Consider the following 19,811-nt stretch of genomic DNA (forward strand, 5'->3'; position numbering starts at 1 on the left):
TGTGATACCCCAGATAGCCATACCATGGAGCCTATTCATATAATGAAAGACTATGGGAAAGACTTTAGCTCCATGGCAATTGTACTGTGTGAGTAGGATCTGCGCGCTATTCGGTAGTTTTGTGCGTGCAGATCCCAGCTATCTGGGGATAGGTGAAATGTCTGTGTGTTATGTGTAAATGTGACTTTATGTATTTTAAAGTGTTTTATGTTGTTTTGCAACCATGTGGTTAATGGAGTCTGCCTTTAGTCCTGGGTAATTGGATTACTTCTCCAATTAACTCCAGGGCAGAAGGGAGGAAACCAGGGTGCATTGTGGGGATGTTTTTCTGCCAGCCAGAAAGGAACAAAAGATACTTTTAGTAACTTTTGAACCCCTGGTCGGATTCATGCCATTTTTTAATATGTTGTTCCCCTGAATGGATTGGTTGTGGATATGTATTTTTATGTGAATGTGATGTATGGTTTTAAAGTTATGAAAGTTGTGTAAAAGTATATTTTACACTGTATGCATAATGGGATTATGTGTCACACTAAGGGGAGGGGATGTGTGGGAGGTAACATCTATGTCATTGGTTCTTTTATGCCTCCCCCTGGGTGTGGCCTGTATGTGTGAGTTGGAAATAAAAGCCAGGCTGGATGAGCCAGTCCAGAGTTCCTGTTTTAACCTCAAAGTGATGTGTCGTCTCATTATTGGGGGAAGGATTTATTGTATGCTGTTCCAGTTGACTGCTAGGGGTACAAGCCTATTCGTATGGTTCCTATTCAATGGTCTACAGCCTTCATACGCTTGGGAGAATTTAAAGGTTTTCTTGGATTCGGTGATTATGGTGTCTGCCAGAGTGCTTGGAGTCCTCAGGAAGCACTAGGAGCATCCATTAACGGAGGTACTCAGTCGGGGTGCCAGGTGATCCGTTACATTGGTGGCAGCGGTGGGATGGCGTCCTAGTGCGAGGAGAAGCAGCTCAGAGACACTGGTAACGTTTGGAATTACAAATTGAGGGCAACGCTAGTATCCGTACAGCGCCCCTGGCTACAGCAGGATGGAATCAGCTAGTTTTTGGACAGCGTTCCATGATGAGGAGGAGGAGGCGGCCGCGGACTACAGGGATGCAGACAGAAAGGAAGTCTGGTATGATGCCCTGGAAGACGCCCAGTGGCGGCGAGGTGAGAGTCTCCCCAGTGATGAGCAGCGGCTACAGAAGCGTATGGCGATGCGCATGTATCTATTGGGAGAGCAGCCCCTGGATGAGTGGGTGACAAGACTAGAGACCCTGGTATGGCGAGAGATCTGGCTAGACAACGCATACCAGGCCCTCTGGTGGCATACCATTCGACTTACCCCCTGGACGGCCGAGCACGACTTACCGGAGGGGGATGATTATGATGGCCCGGGTTTATTATGGGATGCCTTGGAGGACGACATTGATCTTGGCAGCACGGAGGGGTCTAGGTTTTGGGACATCTACGACTACCGGATGGGCATGTATGTCTGGGCTGACGAATGCGAGGTGAGCAAAGACATGACCCACCTGGTAACAAGGGAGTGGGAGCTGGAGCAGGACTACCAACACCTGCTCAGCTTCGTGCAGCTCCAACCTACCCGACAAGCAGAACCAGACCTCATAGACTGGTCCTGGAGAGACCCACAGATGGCAGGTGGAGATGGGATCGAGGTCTCTCTACTGGCCCTACAGGGATGCTGGGCAGTCGGCCCAGATCCCCAGCGGCAGGTTACAGTTCAGAGAGAGGAGCTTGTTACACCCTCTCTCCAGCGGCCGCCTAACCCACCAAGGGGAGACCGTAAGCCCCACACCAGCGCAGATGGGACCGTGGTCTCTGCGCCCAAGTTACAGGGAGCTGAAGGAGCCGTCCTCCCTCCCCAGCGGCAGTGTGATTTGTTGGGAATTGGGAGCCCGGTCTCCATTCCCCAGCGGCAGAGTATCCAGCAGGGAATAGAGAGCCCATTCCCCTTTCCCCCACAGCAGGACTCTGTGCTGGGAGGAGAGACAGTCGGTCTCCCTCCGCAGAGACGGGAAGTATGCATAGGAGAGGAGATTGTTACCACCTCTCCCCAGCAGCGGATCATTAATGTACAGGGAATAGAGAGCCCAGTCTCCATTCCCCAGCGGCAGAGTGTTCTAATGGGAGAGGAGCTGGTTACCACCTCTCCCCAGCGGCAGCTTAATGTACCAGGGGGAGACTGTAAGCCCCACACCTGTGCAGATGGGACCGTGGTCTCTGCACTTCCAGCACAGGGGGTAGGGACGGTCGGTCCTGCCCCCCCACAACAGGGCTGTTTAGCCAAAGGGGAGACAGTCTGTCTCCAGCAGCAGAGCTGTGTAACTAAAGGGGAGACAGTCGGTCTCCAGCAGCAGAGTTGTGTAACTCAAGGGGAGACAGTCGGTCTCCAGCAGCAGAGCGGTGTAACTCAAGGGGAGACAGTCGGTCTCCAGCAGCAGAGCGGTGTAACTCAAGGGGAGACAGTCGGTCTCCAGCAGCAGAGCGGTGTATTTAAAGGGGAGACAGTCGGTCTCCAGCAACCAGGCTCCAACCAGACTACTCCCGTGGTAGTGCTGGCAACAGGACAGAGTACCGCTGGTCTCTGCCCCCTCAGCAACCTACCAAGGCAGCCTACCAGTCCCCCACACAGCCGTGGTGAGGCACCTGAACCTGGACAAGATTCTCCCTCACCCAGGTGTAGTAACTGTTTATTGTGGGTGGGCTGCTCTGCTGTTTCTGTCTTGTGGGTGGGCTGCTGGACTAACAAGGGCACTGACCGGCAGGAGGTCAAGTACCCTGTTAGTCTGGGGGGTAAAGGGGAGAAGTGTGGCGAAACCGACCTCGCCACGTGTCCTTGGAGGGGGCTGATTGCCCGCCTCTTGCCTTTGGACTATGGACCAGACTTTATGGGAATGTGATACCCCAGATAGCCATACCATGGAGCCTATTCATATAATGAAAGACTATGGGAAAGACTTTAGCTCCATGGCAATTGTACTGTGTGAGTAGGATCTGCGCGCTATTCGGTAGTTTTGTGCGTGCAGATCCCAGCTATCTGGGGATAGGTGAAATGTCTGTGTGTTATGTGTAAATGTGACTTTATGTATTTTAAAGTGTTTTATGTTGTTTTGCAACCATGTGGTTAATGGAGTCTGCCTTTAGTCCTGGGTAATTGGATTACTTCTCCAATTAACTCCAGGGCAGAAGGGAGGAAACCAGGGTGCATTGTGGGGATGTTTTTCTGCCAGCCAGAAAGGAACAAAAGATACTTTTAGTAACTTTTGAACCCCTGGTCGGATTCATGCCATTTTTTAATATGTTGTTCCCCTGAATGGATTGGTTGTGGATATGTATTTTTATGTGAATGTGATGTATGGTTTTAAAGTTATGAAAGTTGTGTAAAAGTATATTTTACACTGTATGCATAATGGGATTATGTGTCACACTAAGGGGAGGGGATGTGTGGGAGGTAACATCTATGTCATTGGTTCTTTTATGCCTCCCCCTGGGTGTGGCCTGTATGTGTGAGTTGGAAATAAAAGCCAGGCTGGATGAGCCAGTCCAGAGTTCCTGTTTTAACCTCAAAGTGATGTGTCGTCTCATTATTGGGGGAAGGATTTATTGTATGCTGTTCCAGTTGACTGCTAGGGGTACAAGCCTATTCGTATGGTTCCTATTCAATGGTCTACAGCATTCATACGCTTGGGAGAATTTAAAGGTTTTCTTGGATTCGGTGATTATGGTGTCTGCCAGAGTGCTTGGAGTCCTCAGGAAGCACTAGGAGCATCCATTAACGGAGGTACTCCGTTACACTACGCATAGGCCTGCGGCACGAAGCTCACAAGCCAGCTCATCTCCCACGGAGGTGGATGGCCCTGCAGCGAAGTGAAGGCGGAGATTGCCGCCATTGGGGCCCGCACCACTGCCATTGAAAAACGCATGGCCCAAGTAGCCACTGCCCACAACGGAGCAACGAAACTCACTAACGCCATGAAACACCGGATTGCGGACCTAGAACTTGAACTGGAAGACCTCTCAAACAGGGCTAGGCGCTACAACTTACGGATCCGGGCCCTGCCTGAAACGGTGGGAGACGAAGACCTGGAAGCCATCTTAGTGGCATGCCTCCGCCAGGGACTACCCAACATCCCTGATCAGCTCTGGCACGTAGACAGAGTGCACCGTGCCCTGAGGGCCAAGGGACCTAGCAACAGCCCACCCAGGGACGTCATAATGAAGTGGCACCACTTCAAAACGAAAGAGGCAATCCTTAAACAGAGCAGGCAACAGCCTTACACGTGGGAAGGTACGACACTCCAACTCTATCAAGATGTCGCCCCATCCACGTTGCAGCGCCGGAAGGAATGGAAGCCGATCACCGACTTGCTGAGAGAAAAGGGGGTCCGCTTCGCATGGGGCTACCCCTTCAAGATCATCGTGTTCAACGGCCCCAGACCGACGGTTCTACTGCCGACAGCGGATGCAAGGGCATTTTTACGAGACCTCCACATCGAAGCCCCAGAAGACCTGCAATTGCCCACACACGGCGCAGACGACATCGCTCCACTGCCCGCATCCTGGGAAGAGCTGAGCAATGGCTCCACTTGATCCCGCGACGGCGGGAGATAGACACTACAGGGGACTCATATGCACGCAAGCTAACAATAACGTTCTTTAATGTTTTTCCGCATGTTCAAAAATTGCATGTTATAACTGTTTCAGCTAGAATAGCACCATATTTACCTATTACTGTATATGAGAACGGAGACCGATTTTGCCTCACAGGGGAGAGGGACACGAAGGGGGAGGGGGAGGAGGTTCGGGGGACATATTGATATCGGTGGTATTGGCCTGCCGGCCTGGAGCACCATCAAGGGGGCACATATATGGCTAACACAGCCCACGAGCAAGCAGAGAAGCCCGCCATGGGCCGCTCGAGAGGGGGGGCAAGGCAGGAAGGCACGCCCGTATCGGGGGGCACAAGGACTGAGGCAGCAATAGACACGGCGGGAGGTACACCCCTGACGCCCTTAATCAGCCTAACACCCAGATATCAGGCCACACCAGACATCCGCACAAGCGAGCTATGTAGGTTCCCATGCACAGCAGGGGCGACCCAGCGCTCAACCCGAGCACTATAACCACCACACTAGCTTCTGGGCTCCCCTCAGAGGACTAGACAGGGAGGGAGTGTGCCGGCCGATGAGGAATAAACACCCCCTGGGACGACACCAACAGAAAGAAAGACAGAGGGGGAACACAAAAAAATAAAACTATAATAATAATAATAATAACAAAAAAAAAAAAAGACATTAGCAGGGGAAGCACGGACATGCCCTGGAGGTCGTGGGATAGATGGGCAAGGGATCAGAGGGAGACGAGGAAAGGGGACAATACCGAAGCTGACCCGCCCGGTGAACTGACATCCCACCTCAAGGCCCCCCCTCGCACAGGCTGACACCCTGCCCCGAGACGATGAGGCGCTCCGAGACGCTCCATAACAAGGATCCTCTGACACCCTGACACCCCCATCCCCGACAGGAGGCTGACTGATAGGATGGACCAGCACTGGTTGTAAAAACATACATATGGGTCTCGCCAGGGTGCTAGGCAGCTGAGCCTTCACCCCGCGAGAGGAAAACACCTCAGCGCGGTGGAGGCACACCCCACTGGCTCCTGGCGATAGGTAAGACCCGGAATTGTTATCTAGCATTGTCATATTAGTGATAAAATTGCAGCACTAAGTACCTTGTATATAGTTATTTTTTTTTTCTTTCACCGGGTAGTGGACTGACTGCAGCCTACTACCGCCTCTGTCTATCTCAGACACCTTCCACCCTACCCACCCCCGTACCCAGCCCCCCCCCCCTCTCCCTCCCCTCCCCCACCAGCCAGTGGAGGGATTGTCACTCGCTGGGGGCAGATAGTTAGTAGAACTCTAAAAACACGCCACTGAACCACAACCGCCTCACTGAGAGACGGGAAAACCCCATTCCGCACCTCACACTAACAAAGCATGGAACTCAAACTAGCATCCCTGAATGTCAACGGGCTCAGCGTCCCTAACAAGCGCAGGCTCCTTCTAAGGGAAGTTAACAGGCAACACGCTGACATTACCTTCATCCAAGAAACGCACATACCACGCGCTTCTAAGATACAACTAACAAACCACATCTATACAAAGGCCTACGCATCTAGGGCACCATTAAAAAAAAAAACGGGGTTGAAACACTCATACACAAACGCTGTCCCATGCAAATCAACAAGGTACAAACGGATGCGGAGGGCCGGTATGTGGTGCTTTCGGGAACACTGCACACTAACGTTTACCACCTTATAAACGTATATGCTCCGAACACCCCCTCCTCACAGTTCTGGACAGATCTAGAAACATTAATTAGGAAGCTCCCGAGGGGAATACTCATCCTGGGGGGGACTGGAACGCCACACCCTGCCCGGCTTCCGACAGAGGTGGAGGACCCCGCCTCCCCAGGTCACAGAACAGGGGGGGACAGGACAAACTCTTGCATAACTTCATACGACACAATGGGCTGCTGGACCCCTGGAGACTCCAGCACCCAGGAGAACAGGACTATACATTCTACTCGGCGGCACACACCTCCTACTCCCGAATAGATTTCTTCCTCACAAACCAAATAGGCATGCACTGGATTCAATCGACGGCGATCAACCCGATATCGTGGTCAGACCACGCAGATATAGCTCTCACTCTCAAAACTCCAGGCACCCACACGCCATGGAGATGGAGATTGAATGCCTCACTACTTAGAAACCCACAGGTCAAGGACAAAATCCAAAAGGAAATTACACAATATTTCCAGACCAACGCCACACCAGACACCCCCCCCGATGACTCTATGGGCAGCCCACAAAACAGTAATCCGCGGACTCCTCATAAAAATAGCCACCCGACTAAAACGAGAACGAAGCAAACGTCTGGCAGACCTCCAAACATAATTGCGCAAAATAGAAATGCGTCACAAACAAACAATAACCCATGCTACAACCAAAGAACTGAAAGACACTAGACACCTAATTAGGGAATTAATGCTTGACGACGTCAGCAAGGAACTCACCAGAACCAAACGACTTTTCTACGAAAAGTCCAACAAAATGGACACACTCCTAGCTCGAGCCCTCAGCCCAAGACCGCAACCACCATGATAACTGCCCTGAAAGACAAACAGGGTAAAGTTCTCACGACCCCCAAAGACATAAACGATGAATTCACAGACTTCTTCGCGGCGGTATACAATCACTCTCCCACGCTGACAGCGCAGAACGAACACTACACTACCCTTGTAGACACATTCCTAGACCGAGCCCAACTCCCACGCCTATCGGCAGACATAACAGCACCATTACAAGACCCCACCCACGAGGAGGAAATAGAAAGGGCGATTACGGGCCTGAAGGGAAACAAAGCCCCGGGTCCCGACGGCTATGATGGGGCGTACTACAAAACATACAAGGAAGACTTAGTACCCCACTTAGCCAACATGTACACGCGGTGGACAGAGGGAGATGCACCCAACCAAGACTTAGCAACGGCAAATATAGTACTAATCCCCAAGCCTGGCAGAGATGACACACAGGTAGCCAACTACCGTCCAATTTCACTCATCAATTTCGACATCAAGGTCTATGCTAAAATACTTGCAAACAGACTAAACCCCATACTAACCAAATGTATACACGCGGACCAAGTGGGCTTTGTACCCACTAGGCAGCTGTACGAAAACACGAGATGAGCTACGGACCTTATCTGGTGGGCAGGGGAAAATCGGACGCCTTCTCTGGTCCTTTCCCTGGACGCGAAGAAGGCGTTCGATAGAGTCCAATGGCACTACATGTTTGCGCTTCTGCGCAAACTGCAGATGCCTGAATTCTATATAGCAGCTGTGAAAGCCCTATACACCAACCCACGGGCACAGACCGTGATACCAAACGCTACACCAAGACTATTTAAGCTTACAAATGGCACACGTCAGGGATGCTCCCTCTCCCCGCTCCTATTTATACTGGCCCTAGAACCTTTGCTACACCTCATAAGGACACACCAACAGATAACGGGCATCAAAATAGCCACGGAAGAGTTCAAGGTATCTGGGTACGCAGATGACATACTCCTCACCCTCACTAACCCAGCCAACTCGACCGCACACCTCCTCACACTACTGGACGACTTCAGCCAGGTATCGGGATATAAGATAAACCTCGACAAGTCGGTCGGAATGCTGTTAGGGATGACAGCGACGGACATTACAAGACTCCAACAAGCGACAAACCTAAACATATGCCCCAAACCAATTAAGTACCTAGGGATTAAGCTAACAGCCAACCCCAATGACTTATACAGAGAGAACCACCAAAGAATCATAAACACCCTCATGAGGGATCTTGATAAATGGCACAAAAAACCCATCTCGTGGATTGGAAGATTACACGGTATCAAAATGAACCTCCTCCCCCGACTGCTATTCATCTTCCAAGCACTCCCGATTAAGGTGACTAAGGGAGACCTAAAACCGCTACAAACGGCGATAGACGATTTCATCTGGGCGCGCAAGAGGCACAGAAAAGCAAGACAGACACTATACATCCCCAAAAGTAAGGGCGGCCTGGACCTGCCCAACCTCCACCTCTATTACCTCTCCGCCCAGTTAGCTCAAATCATAGAGTGGCACTCACCGCCTGATACGCACAGATGGGTAGACCTAGAAACCGTGCTCATGAATACAGACCTCCCACAATACTGGATATGGGTACCCCGCACAGACAGACCTGCACTAAGTACAGCCTGTCCAGCTATTCTGAACTCCATCAGGATATGGGACGCCACAACACATAAATATGCTCTATCCCACCCGACATCTCCCCTTACCCCATAACTCAGAAACAAAGCTTTCCCACCTGGTCTCATGGCTAAGGACTTCCGAAACATTGAGAATACGGGCATCCAGAGGTATCATCAGCTATATCAGGCGGGCACACTCCGATCCTTTGACAACCTAAAAATGCTAACCCCTTTAAACACGAAACACTATTTTAGGTATATTCAACTTAGAGACTTCGCCAGAAAACCACACATTCGTAAAGCAGCTATGGCCAGACTGACCTTCTTTGAAACGCTGTGCGCCAGGGAAGCACCACGGGCCGGCCTCATAACGCAGCTATACACACAACTCAGTGCACCAACAACCGAAACACAGACCCCCACGTACGTAGCACAGTGGGAAGCTGAACTGCAAAACCCACCGGAAAGCGGGGATTGGCAGGAAATCTGGGAGGCGGCAGCGAAGACCTCCATCTGCGTACTACACCAAGAGCAATGCTATAAAACACTCATGAGGTGGTACACCACACCAGTCAAACAATATAGAATGGGGAAAACAACAACAGACACTTGCTGGAGGGGGTGTGGGGACAAGGGAACCTATCTCCACATGTGGTGGACATGCCCTAAAGCGAAAAGCTTCTGGGAAAACATCGCCACCTTACTGGCAGCTGTACTACACAAACCTATACATCCTGAGCCAGGGACATTTCTCATAGCAAAACCATTAGATGACCTCACACACAAAGAACAAAAATTACTCAACAAAATCAACCTAGCGGCTAGGAGAGCCATGGCACAGACATGGCTGCACACAGATATGCCCAACATGGACAGAGTAACACAGAACATAAAGGAAGCCCATCTTATGGATAAGCTCACGGTGCAAGTCAGGGACACCTACCCGCTATTCATAAAAACCTGGGAGCCATGGGAAGACTACACGAACCGCTGACACCCACGAACACCACATCGAGGCCCGAGTTATACCAGATAGAACACACACAGCAAAACACTCTAGCTACCTGCGGCAAACCCCCATGAGACGGCTGCGATCCCTCCCTGCCCCCCCCCCACCACCCCACCTGACCTACTACTACTTCTCATTTTAACCCCTTCTTTCCCTCCCTCCCCAAACCTGGTGACCGATCATGCATGCAACAAACGACCCATTTTAGGGAGCAGTGGCCACAAAGAGGTGAGCCGTGAAAACAGCGTCACTAAACGCTCAACTAATGAACGCACAAGGCATATAGCAGAAACATAGAGACGACATCAAACATTACTGTTAGCACACTATAACAAGCCATGAGAGCTACGTAACACCCTCTATACACTGCCCCCCCCCCTTAGCATAAAACGTCCAACATGACAGGATCGCTAACGACACAGAAGAGGTAGAAAAAGGCACGTACTACTTAGGCACTGAACACCCACCTGCTCCACGGAAACACATGATCACCTTTTGAAACCTGTGTCACTCGAAACGTACCATGCACTACTTATGCATAATTTTCTCTTACCTCATGTTATGTTTTTATATGTTATTTTATGAAGTATAAAATTGTGACATAGTTGAGAATGTACTTGCTGTATAAGATAAGCTAAATATTATTATGCCAAAGTTTGGCTTCTGCGTAAGCCTTATATACATGAGATACAAGTGCTACGTGCTGTGTCACTAAATAAAGATTTTTTTAAAAAAAACGTTATTAGGGGGGAAAAATGTACTCACCATAACTTTTTTGTATTTTGCTATATATATTATTATATGATATAATTATAATATATTTAATTATTTTAATGTGTTTAATTTTTCTTTTCTTTTTTCACTTTTCCCACCAGCAAGGGGACTACCTGACAGTCCAGGCAGTCCCCCTGCAGGCAGCACTGTGGGCAGCTATTGGGACCATGGGATCGCTCTGTGAGAGCGATCACATGGCCCCCAGGGGCATGATTTGCCTTGGGAGGGCTGTCTGGGCTGTCAGGCAGTCCTGCCGAAGCGGATTGCCGGGAAGGTTAGTTTCCCAGGTGCTCCAGGGCTGAAAGCTGTTACGGCGTTGCATGCTGCCGCAACGGCTTTAAAGACCATTTAATACAGGACTGGGACAGCGTTGAGGGGTTAAAAGAATAAGCGGACACTCTTCACACATAAATCACTTCTGCAAGTAAGTTGCTTTAGAGGTCTGGAGTGGACCTCTAACTTACCGTACTTACTTTGTCTTGTGTAAATGTAAAATTATCTAGACTAAATCAAAAACATTGCAACTAACTACAGCTTTAGTCAGCACAAATTCCCTCATTTAAAATCCAGCCAATTTTAAGTTTTGCTTTTTTCAAGACTTTACCTGAGATTCTAACTCATGCACATTTTCTTTCAGGACCTCCAGTTACCGTGGGAATGAGTATACATATCTCAAGCATAGACCAGATATCTGAAGTAAACATGGTAAGTATTAATAACACATATTTATGTTATAAATGATAGTGTGGGTGCAATTTAACCTGTTAGTTTTCTGAATGAAAGACATGGTGTGACGAACTGAGCCTCGTCATGTGTTCTTAGAGGGGCCTGTTTGCCTCTTGTATCAGGACTATGGGCCATGCAAAAAGGCTCATAAAAAAGACCTTGTTCGTGCCCTCTGTTCGGTAGATTGCATTCCCATTGTCCTGTTCACCTTTTAACACCTTGGAATGGTTCTCACCGCAGTGTTCTAATTGTTCGTCTGGGTGGCCGCAATTCCTTTGGACAACCACGAGGTGGCGGCCATCTTGTTCGCATGAACGCAGGCAGCGGTGTTTGGGCATGAATCTCATGGAAGTAAAATCGGACACAGAAACTCACAAACACCGCTGGACTTCCATCATCGCCTGCGTTTGGTTCTATACAATTTAGAAGGGCACTGTTCAGTGAAATTGTTCGTCTGGATGAGGAAAAGGAGCTCCAGGGTAAGACTATTGACTCTGTTCGGTAGTTTGTTCGTTTTTAAAGTAGTGAACTAGACCGACCACAAGCACTGATTCTCTGGAAATGTTTTGGGCATGGAACGGGCGGTCGGTCACAATTAAGACTTTCAGGAATTTCCTGAACCCCTGAACTGATCTGGGTGATTTTTGAATATGCTGGTCACCCAGATCAGGGCTATCAGGGATGTAACATTTGTGGGGTTTTATGTATTTTGTGTTTTTAAGGTACTTTTGGGGGGTTTGGAAAATGTGTGTTTTTTGTGCCTGGATATAATTGAGTTTAATACAGTGCTTGACTCAATTATCTCTCAGGCACAGGGGAGGGATTATCTTGTTTTGTATGGGAGTATGGTTAATTTTGCACAAAATGTTATAAGGGCCAATGAACTTTCATGTAAGGAACACGTAAACGCGAATTTTTAGTAGAAACCCAAACTCTATCACCCGAAACATAGGAGGGAGCCGTAGCCCGAAGGCAATCAGCAAATCATTTGAGAGATATAGCCGCCTTGGACAAGGTGGAATGAACCTGTCCCCACATCTCCCGTAAAGTGACAAGATGAGCATCCAAAACAGGAATTCCCTTTTCCAAGAATACACCGCTAGGTTGAACACCATAAGCCACCTTGAAAGGACTTAAGCCAGTAGAAGCATGACAAGCTGAAATCCTGGCAAACTCCACCCAAGGGAGGAGAGGAGACCAATTGTCTTGAGATTATTCGAAAAACATCGAAAGTATAGCCCCAGGGATTGATTTGCCTGTTCAGCAGCACCGTTAGATTGCGGGTGATAGTATGACGAAAAGGAAAGATGAACCCCCATCTCTGCACAGAAACCCCTCCAGAACCTATAGATAAACTGAGAACCCCTATCAGAGACTATATCAACCGATATGCCATGTAACCTAAAGACTTCTTTACAATACAATAAAACAAGTGAAAAAAATGGCGCTATCAATAAAGTTATAAAATAAAAATTAAAAAGGAGAGCAGCACCTAAACAGTGTATTAGCCCAAAAACATTCCTAAAACCACAAAAAACAAACAATAGGTGCGCTATGATCTAAAGTGCAATATTGTTCACACAACACAAAGTGCAAATCACAGTGCAATGTTATAAAGTGCTTAATGTGACAAGACACATACACATTTATAACAATCTGTGTAACCAATGACATAAGGTGCTAAATTCAGTGAAAAACACTTGTACACATGTACAGCAATCTGTGTGAGTAATTCACTCTAAAGTGCACAAAAAAGTGTAAGCTAAAAAACACTTATAGTAATATAAGTAATATAAGTAATATTGTGCAAAAAATATGTATACAACAACTTACACTAGCAGCAAATTTTCAGGTAAATTTCCAATAATAGAAGCATAAAAAACAGAAAATATATATAGTGTAAAACTGTAAAATACACAAAACATAAAAGTGTAGGTGAGGTAGGTAATCAACTCACAGACATCGAGCAAATGAGTCTGATCTAACTTTCACAGCCTTCGTAAATGGACTTTCAACTCCAGCCAGTGGAATAAAATGAACAGCCTTTATTTCAACATGGATAAAAGTAACCAATTAAGAGAGTTATGAGTCAAATTACACAGCGTGGGAAAATTCCAAAGAACTTTCCCACACTGTGTAAAATGACACAGAGCACTCTGATTGGTGGATTTCAAACCAACCAATCAGAGTGCTGTGACAGGTAAATGTAGAGACTTACCTGTCAGTCTCTTCAGTCCTGTCAGAGCACTCTGATTGGATGGCTTAAACCCACCAATCAGAGTGCCCTGAGCCTAATTGCAGGGCGGGGCAAGGCTCCACGTCTGCGTGGAGCCCTCGCAGGGTGAAGATGGATTATTATTTTTTGCGCTCGTTTTTTTTTTTTTATTGCGTCGGTTATTATAGATATTTATTTGGCCTTTTTGGGGGCTGAAAAAAGAAGATTTTAGAAGAAAGAAAACATTGATTGGTAAGTTTATTTTTATTTTTAAAGGTACTTAGTTAACTGGTCCCCCCTCTTTATTTTTAGGGTGAGGGGGGTAGGTAGGAGTTTATTTTTTGGGGGGAGGGGGTGACTAGGGGTTTGGGGACCCCTAGTCACCTGGGGGTAGGGGGGTTAAATTTTCATTTAGGGCCCCCACCCACGGCTCAGGGGTGGGGTCCAGGGGGGAGGACATTAGATCCCCCCCTTATTCTTGTTTAGGGCCCCAACCCACCGCTCAGGGGTGGGGGCCAGGGGGGAGGACAACAGGTCCCCCCATTTGTATTTAGGGCCCCCACCCGCCGCTCAGGGGTGGAGGCCAGGGGGGAGGACAATAGGTCCCCCCCCTTATTTTTGTTTAGGGCCTCCACCCACCGCTCAGTGGTGGGGGCCAGGGGGGAGGACAATAGGTCCCCCCCAGTTTGTATTTAGTGCCCCCAGCCACCGCTCTGGGGTGGGGGCCAGGGGGGAGGACATTAGGTCCCCCCCAATTTGTATTTAGGGCCCCCACCCACCGCTCAGGGGTGGGGGCCAGGGGGAGGACAATAGGTCCCCCCTTTATTCTTGGTTAGGCCCCCACCCACCGCTCAAGGGTGGGGGCCAGGGTGGAGGACATTAGGTCCACCCCCTTATTCTTGTTTAGGGCCCCCACCCACTGCTCAGGGGTGGGGGCCAGGGGGGAGGACATTAGGTCCCCGCCCCCCCCAATTTTTATTTAGCGGCGGTGGGGGCCGGTGGGGAGGACAATAGGTCCTCCCCCCTTTTTTTACTTTAGGGCCCCCACCCGCTCAGGGAGGGGGGACCCTTTTTTATTTATTTTTTTAACAGTGAGCAGCCCAGGCTGCGGTATTGCGAGTAGGGGCACAATTTACTAATACTAAGTAATTTTTACTTTGTATTAGTAAATTTGGCTGAAAGACCAATTTAGGTCTTTCAGCCTTTTGGTAGATAACTCCCTAATACCGTGGGAATTAGGGAGTTATCTACCAAGCGGCTGCAACAAAAGTCCTGAAATGCCGGAGTTCCGAAGTTGCCGAAGTGCCAAAGTGCCAAAGTTCCGAAGTGCCGAAGTTCCGAAGTGTCTAAGATCCGAAGTTCGAAAGTTGCCGAAGTGCCGAAGTTCCGAAGTGCCGAAGTTCCGAAGTTGTCAAGTGCCGAATTGCCGAAGTCCCGAATTGATGAAGTCCCGAATTTTGGAATGCCGAGCCGAATATTTTCCCCGTGCACATGCCTATCAGATAACACCCCGGACGTGTGTTAAAGCAATTATACCGACAGAACCATTGTTACCAGCCTATCAGATGAGACCCCTTATTAAAAAAAAATAAAAAAAAATATATATATATATATATATATATATTATTCTACCCCAATTAAAGCCAACCCTAACCACCTATTTCATTTTTCAGATTCAAAAAATATCCTCTAATTATCCTTAGAGAACTTGTGCGTTTAAACAAATAGGTATGTTCGCCTGACACTTACTCCCCCGATCCCAAATGAATAGGGCTGTCAGCTAGCTTAAATTGTAAAGTAAACTGTTCCCGTGAGGCCATCACCCATCCTCATTGGAGTTATACGCCCCTCGGTCTAACGCATAGCTAGAGCCTCACCATAACCACCCTCAGTTACCAGTTAGGACCTCACCAGTCACAGCCAATTACTTTGTCTTGTTACAATCACCGAGAGGCCAACGATACCGCCACATCATTCAATTGAAGGTATGGCAAATCATAGAGATGGTGGAGTATTTTCTGGTTAAGGACACGTGCAGCAGGTCAGACCTACAATCCTTACTGGGCATGTTGAACTTTGCCATGAAGATTATTCCTCAAGGCCGGGCATTCATCTCTAGATTGTTGTGCCTTCTCCCTTTACTCAATACTGACTCCAGCACCTTATCGCTAGATGCTCACGCCAGGGCAGATCTACTCATGTGGCTACGGTTTCTATCTCATTGGTATGGGAAAGCCATGTTCATCACACCCTTATCAGAATCCTCACCAGTCATCTGGACCAATGCCGCAGCTCACACAGGGTTTGCAGCCATCTTTCACAATGACTGGTTTAGAGATTCCTGGCCAGCAGAAACCCTTGGTTTGCCCTCATTTAACACTACATCAGCCCTATTCGAAATCTATCCGATTGTGGCAACCGCCAGAGTATGGGGACACTTATGGCAGGGGAAAGCAGTAAAATGCTTTTCCGACAACAAAGCAGCCTGTGACGTAATAAACAAGGGTAGATCCTCCTCACTCACCATAATGAAGTTGATCCGAAGGCTAACTTGGTTAGCAGCGACACGACAATTTCACATCACGTGCATCCCAGGAAGCACATTCCAGGAAGCACCAATACAGCCGCTGACGTGTTGTCTCGATTTAACTTACAGGTTTTCTTCAGGACACATCCCACAGCCAACTCCAGACCGGTCAGCACCCCCTCATTCCAAGACCTCATCCTGGACTAGAGAGACTGCTATCTCACAGCAGATACCACAGCCCTATCCACGACAGATTATCAGATAAGCGACACTCATTCACTAGATTCTATTATTGCATTTATCTCCTTTTGGCACCTTAACCTTAAATTATCACTAAACACTATAAAACTGTATCTCTCAGGTATTCAACACCACATCATTAGTGCCTACCCTAGTTCAAAACACTTTATGTCTTCCTATACCGTGAAAAACAAATTGAAAGGCATACCAAAATTAGACTTACCCACTACCTCTTCCAGACTTCCTATAGACGGTCCCAAGTTTTGCACACTCTCCAATATCCTGGACTCCAAGCCATTTGAAACCAATACCAATCTAGTTATCAAGACAGCGACTTTTATGGTTTCCTACGACCAAATGAGTTCACCACCAATAGTGTCTCATGTCATCCATGTCATCACCAGCACCTCAAGATTACGAACCTCCAAAGACATACAGACCACTACACACTCACCTTAGAGCACACAAAAACTAATCAGCTAGGCCCACCTACCAAGAACTGCTATTATCCCACCGACAATCGGTGGTGCCCCGTCACAGTATTTGACATATGTCTGGCTACCCTGACAGGTCTCAGTCTGAATACCCCACTACTCTAATTACACGGTTACCCCTTAACCACTGCTAAGTTCATACATTAAATCAGAACTCTGTTCATCAGACTCAGTCTCGACCCCACAGGATTTTATGGACACTCATTCAGAATTGGAGCCGCTTTGGCGGCTTCAAGCCACAAGGTACCAACTCACATAATTAAAAGATTAGGCCGGTGGAAGTCTGCTGTATACGAGTCACGACTACTAGTGTGGTCCAGCACGCAGAAACTATGTAAACATATACATATATAAGGAAAGGGAAATAAAAGTATAGAGCGTAAACCGGACCTTAGAATGGCCGGACTAATACGCTAGAGACAGAGAATGGTCAAAGGGAAAGCCGAGGTCAGGGAAGCCAGAAAATACACAATACCGTAAAGACAAGCCAAGTCAGGGAAACCAGAATTTAGAATAACCAGGGAAAAGCCAAGATCAGGATACCAGGAAATCAGAAACACGAAAAATGAGCACTCTCAGGAAACCAGGAAACGGAAACCACGACAGGGCAAAGTACTGGGGTGAGTTAGGGATTTAAATATCCCTCTCTATGCTGTGATTGGTCAGAGGGCGACCTCTGACCCCAAAACGTGCGTGTGCGTTGACGTCGTGACGTCACGCACACGTTGGTATAATTCCCGGGGGCGGGGCTAGTAATAGACGCGACCACGCAGTCGGCGCCATCTTGGATCTGTGCGTGATGCCCGGAAGAGCTGGGGGAGCGGTTCCCGGCTCGCCGACGAGCAGGTAAGCTAGTGTTGTCGGCGCGGTCGTGCCGGTCGGGCACGGCCGTGAGACTCGGCGGGCCAGCGACCGCAACAGTACCCCCCACTCGAAGACCGCTCACCGGGCGGGGAGGATCCGGCTTAAGAGGAAAGCAGTTGTGAAAAGACTGATTAGCCCTCTCTGCTGCTCCATTTGATAAGCTGACAAAAAGGAGAGTTCGATGTCCAATTGTTTACAAAAGGAACGCCAAAACCTAGAAATAAATTGGGTACCTCTGTCAGATACTATGCTTTTGGGTACACCGTGCAACCGAAAGATCTCTCTCAAGAATATCTGAACTAGATCTTGAGTAGATGGTAATTTTTTAAGTGGAATAAAATGTGCCATCTCCGAGAATCTATCGATGACCATAAGGACTGTATTAAACCTGTTTGAACTGGGTAGATCCACAATGAAATCCATGCCTAAATGGGTCCATGGAGCATTAGGTACGGGCAGTGGTTGTAACAATCCAGGGGGTGATCTAGGAGGAACTTTAGAAACGGCACATGTTTGACATGCCCCCACATAATCTTTGATATCGTTCCTAAGAGTAGGCCACCAAAACCTCCTGGAGATAGCAGAGAGGGTTTTATGGACTCCAGGATGACCCGCTGTGAGGTTATCATGGAATAAATCAAGTACCTTTTTTCTTAATGGAGGTAACACATACAGTTTGTCCGGAAGTTTTTCCCACGGGTGCCTGAGTTTGATCTGCTATTATGGCACAGAAGAGTGGAGAAGACACTTCAGAAACTGTGGTGGCAATTAGGCATTCTGGAGGTATGATAGGAAATATCTCTTGTTCAGGAACTTCTTCTGTCTCAAACTGCCTAGAAAGTGCATCTGCATTGGTGTTTTTAGTTCCAGGCCTATAAGTAATTACGAAATTGAATCGGGAGAGGAACAATGACCATCTAGCCTGACGAGAGGACAGTCTCTTAGCATCCCCAATATATGCCAAATTCTTATGATCAGTGAAGATCAAAAGTGGCTCTTTGGAACTTTCCAAGAGATGCCTCCATTCCTTAACCCCTTAAGGACACATGACATGTGTGACATGTCATGATTCCCTTTTATTCCAGAAGTTTGGTCCTTAAGGGGTTAAGGGCAAGTACAATGGCCAAAAAGTTCCCTATTCCCTATGTCATAGTTCTTCTCTGCAGGTGTGAGTTTGCGAGAGTAAAAACCACAGGGATGTAAAGGCGTATCAGGACTTTCTCTCTGAGACAGAATTGCTCCAACTCCTGTTTCTGACGCATCCACTTCTAGGATAAATGGCTTGGTTGGATCAGGATGGGTCAGGACAGGTGCTGAGGAAAATAAAGATTTTAACTGTTCAAATGCCTCTCTTGCTTCTTTGGGCCAAGATATACAATTTGCTCCTTTTTTGGTTAAATTGGTTATAGGAGAAATTACGGAAGAAAACCCTTTAATGAATTTGCGGTAGTAATTCGCAAAACCTATAAAGCGTTGTGTAGCTTTAAGGCCCTTGGGCAACGGCCACTGTAAGACTGCCTCCAGCTTGCGGGGATCCATCTGGAAACCGGACGGAGATATAACATATCCAAGGAATTGTATCTCCGTTTAGTCAAACTGGCATTTCTCCAGTTTACAGTAAAGAAAGACCGTTCTGTAACAGGGTTTTAAGTACTACTCTCACATGTTCGTGATGTGTCTCTAGGTCTGGGGAATAGATGAGAATGTCGTCCAGGTACTCTAGAACGAACATGTGAAGGTACTCTCTTAGGACATCGTTAATAAAATCCTGGAATACCGCTGGAGCGTTGCATAATCCAAACGGCATAACCAGGTATTCGTAATGTCCGATTCTTGTGTTAAATGCGGTCATCCATTCGTGACCGTCCTTAATCCTCACTAGGTTGTACGCACTTCTGAGATCGATCTTAGTGAAGACTCGAGCTCCTTTCAATCTGTCAAACAGCTCTGATATAAGGGGAATAGGGTAGGCGTTCTTTATAGTAATCCTATTCAAACCCCTATAGTCAATACAGGGGCGTAGGTCTCCTTCTTTTTTAGAGACAAAGAAGAACCTAGCCCCTGCGGGTGAGGAGGATCTACGGATATGACCCTTTCTGAGAGCATCCTTTATATACTCTTCTAAACAAAGATTTTCTTGGG

General features: G+C 47.9%; 1 protein-coding gene across 1 annotated transcript in view; it reads left to right on the plus strand.

The window, feature by feature from the left end:
* LOC134573026 (gamma-aminobutyric acid receptor subunit beta-4-like) overlaps window positions 1-19,811 on the plus strand; it is a 326,649-nt gene that overhangs the window by 189,065 nt on the left and 117,773 nt on the right. The window contains exon 3 of the mRNA XM_063432387.1: window positions 11,241-11,308. Coding sequence (XP_063288457.1) covers window positions 11,241-11,308 — 68 coding nt within the window. The remainder of the gene's footprint in view (window positions 1-11,240; window positions 11,309-19,811) is intronic.

Source organism: Pelobates fuscus, chromosome 9 (genome assembly GCF_036172605.1).
Source record: "Pelobates fuscus isolate aPelFus1 chromosome 9, aPelFus1.pri, whole genome shotgun sequence".
NCBI classification, from domain to species: domain Eukaryota; kingdom Metazoa; phylum Chordata; class Amphibia; order Anura; family Pelobatidae; genus Pelobates; species Pelobates fuscus.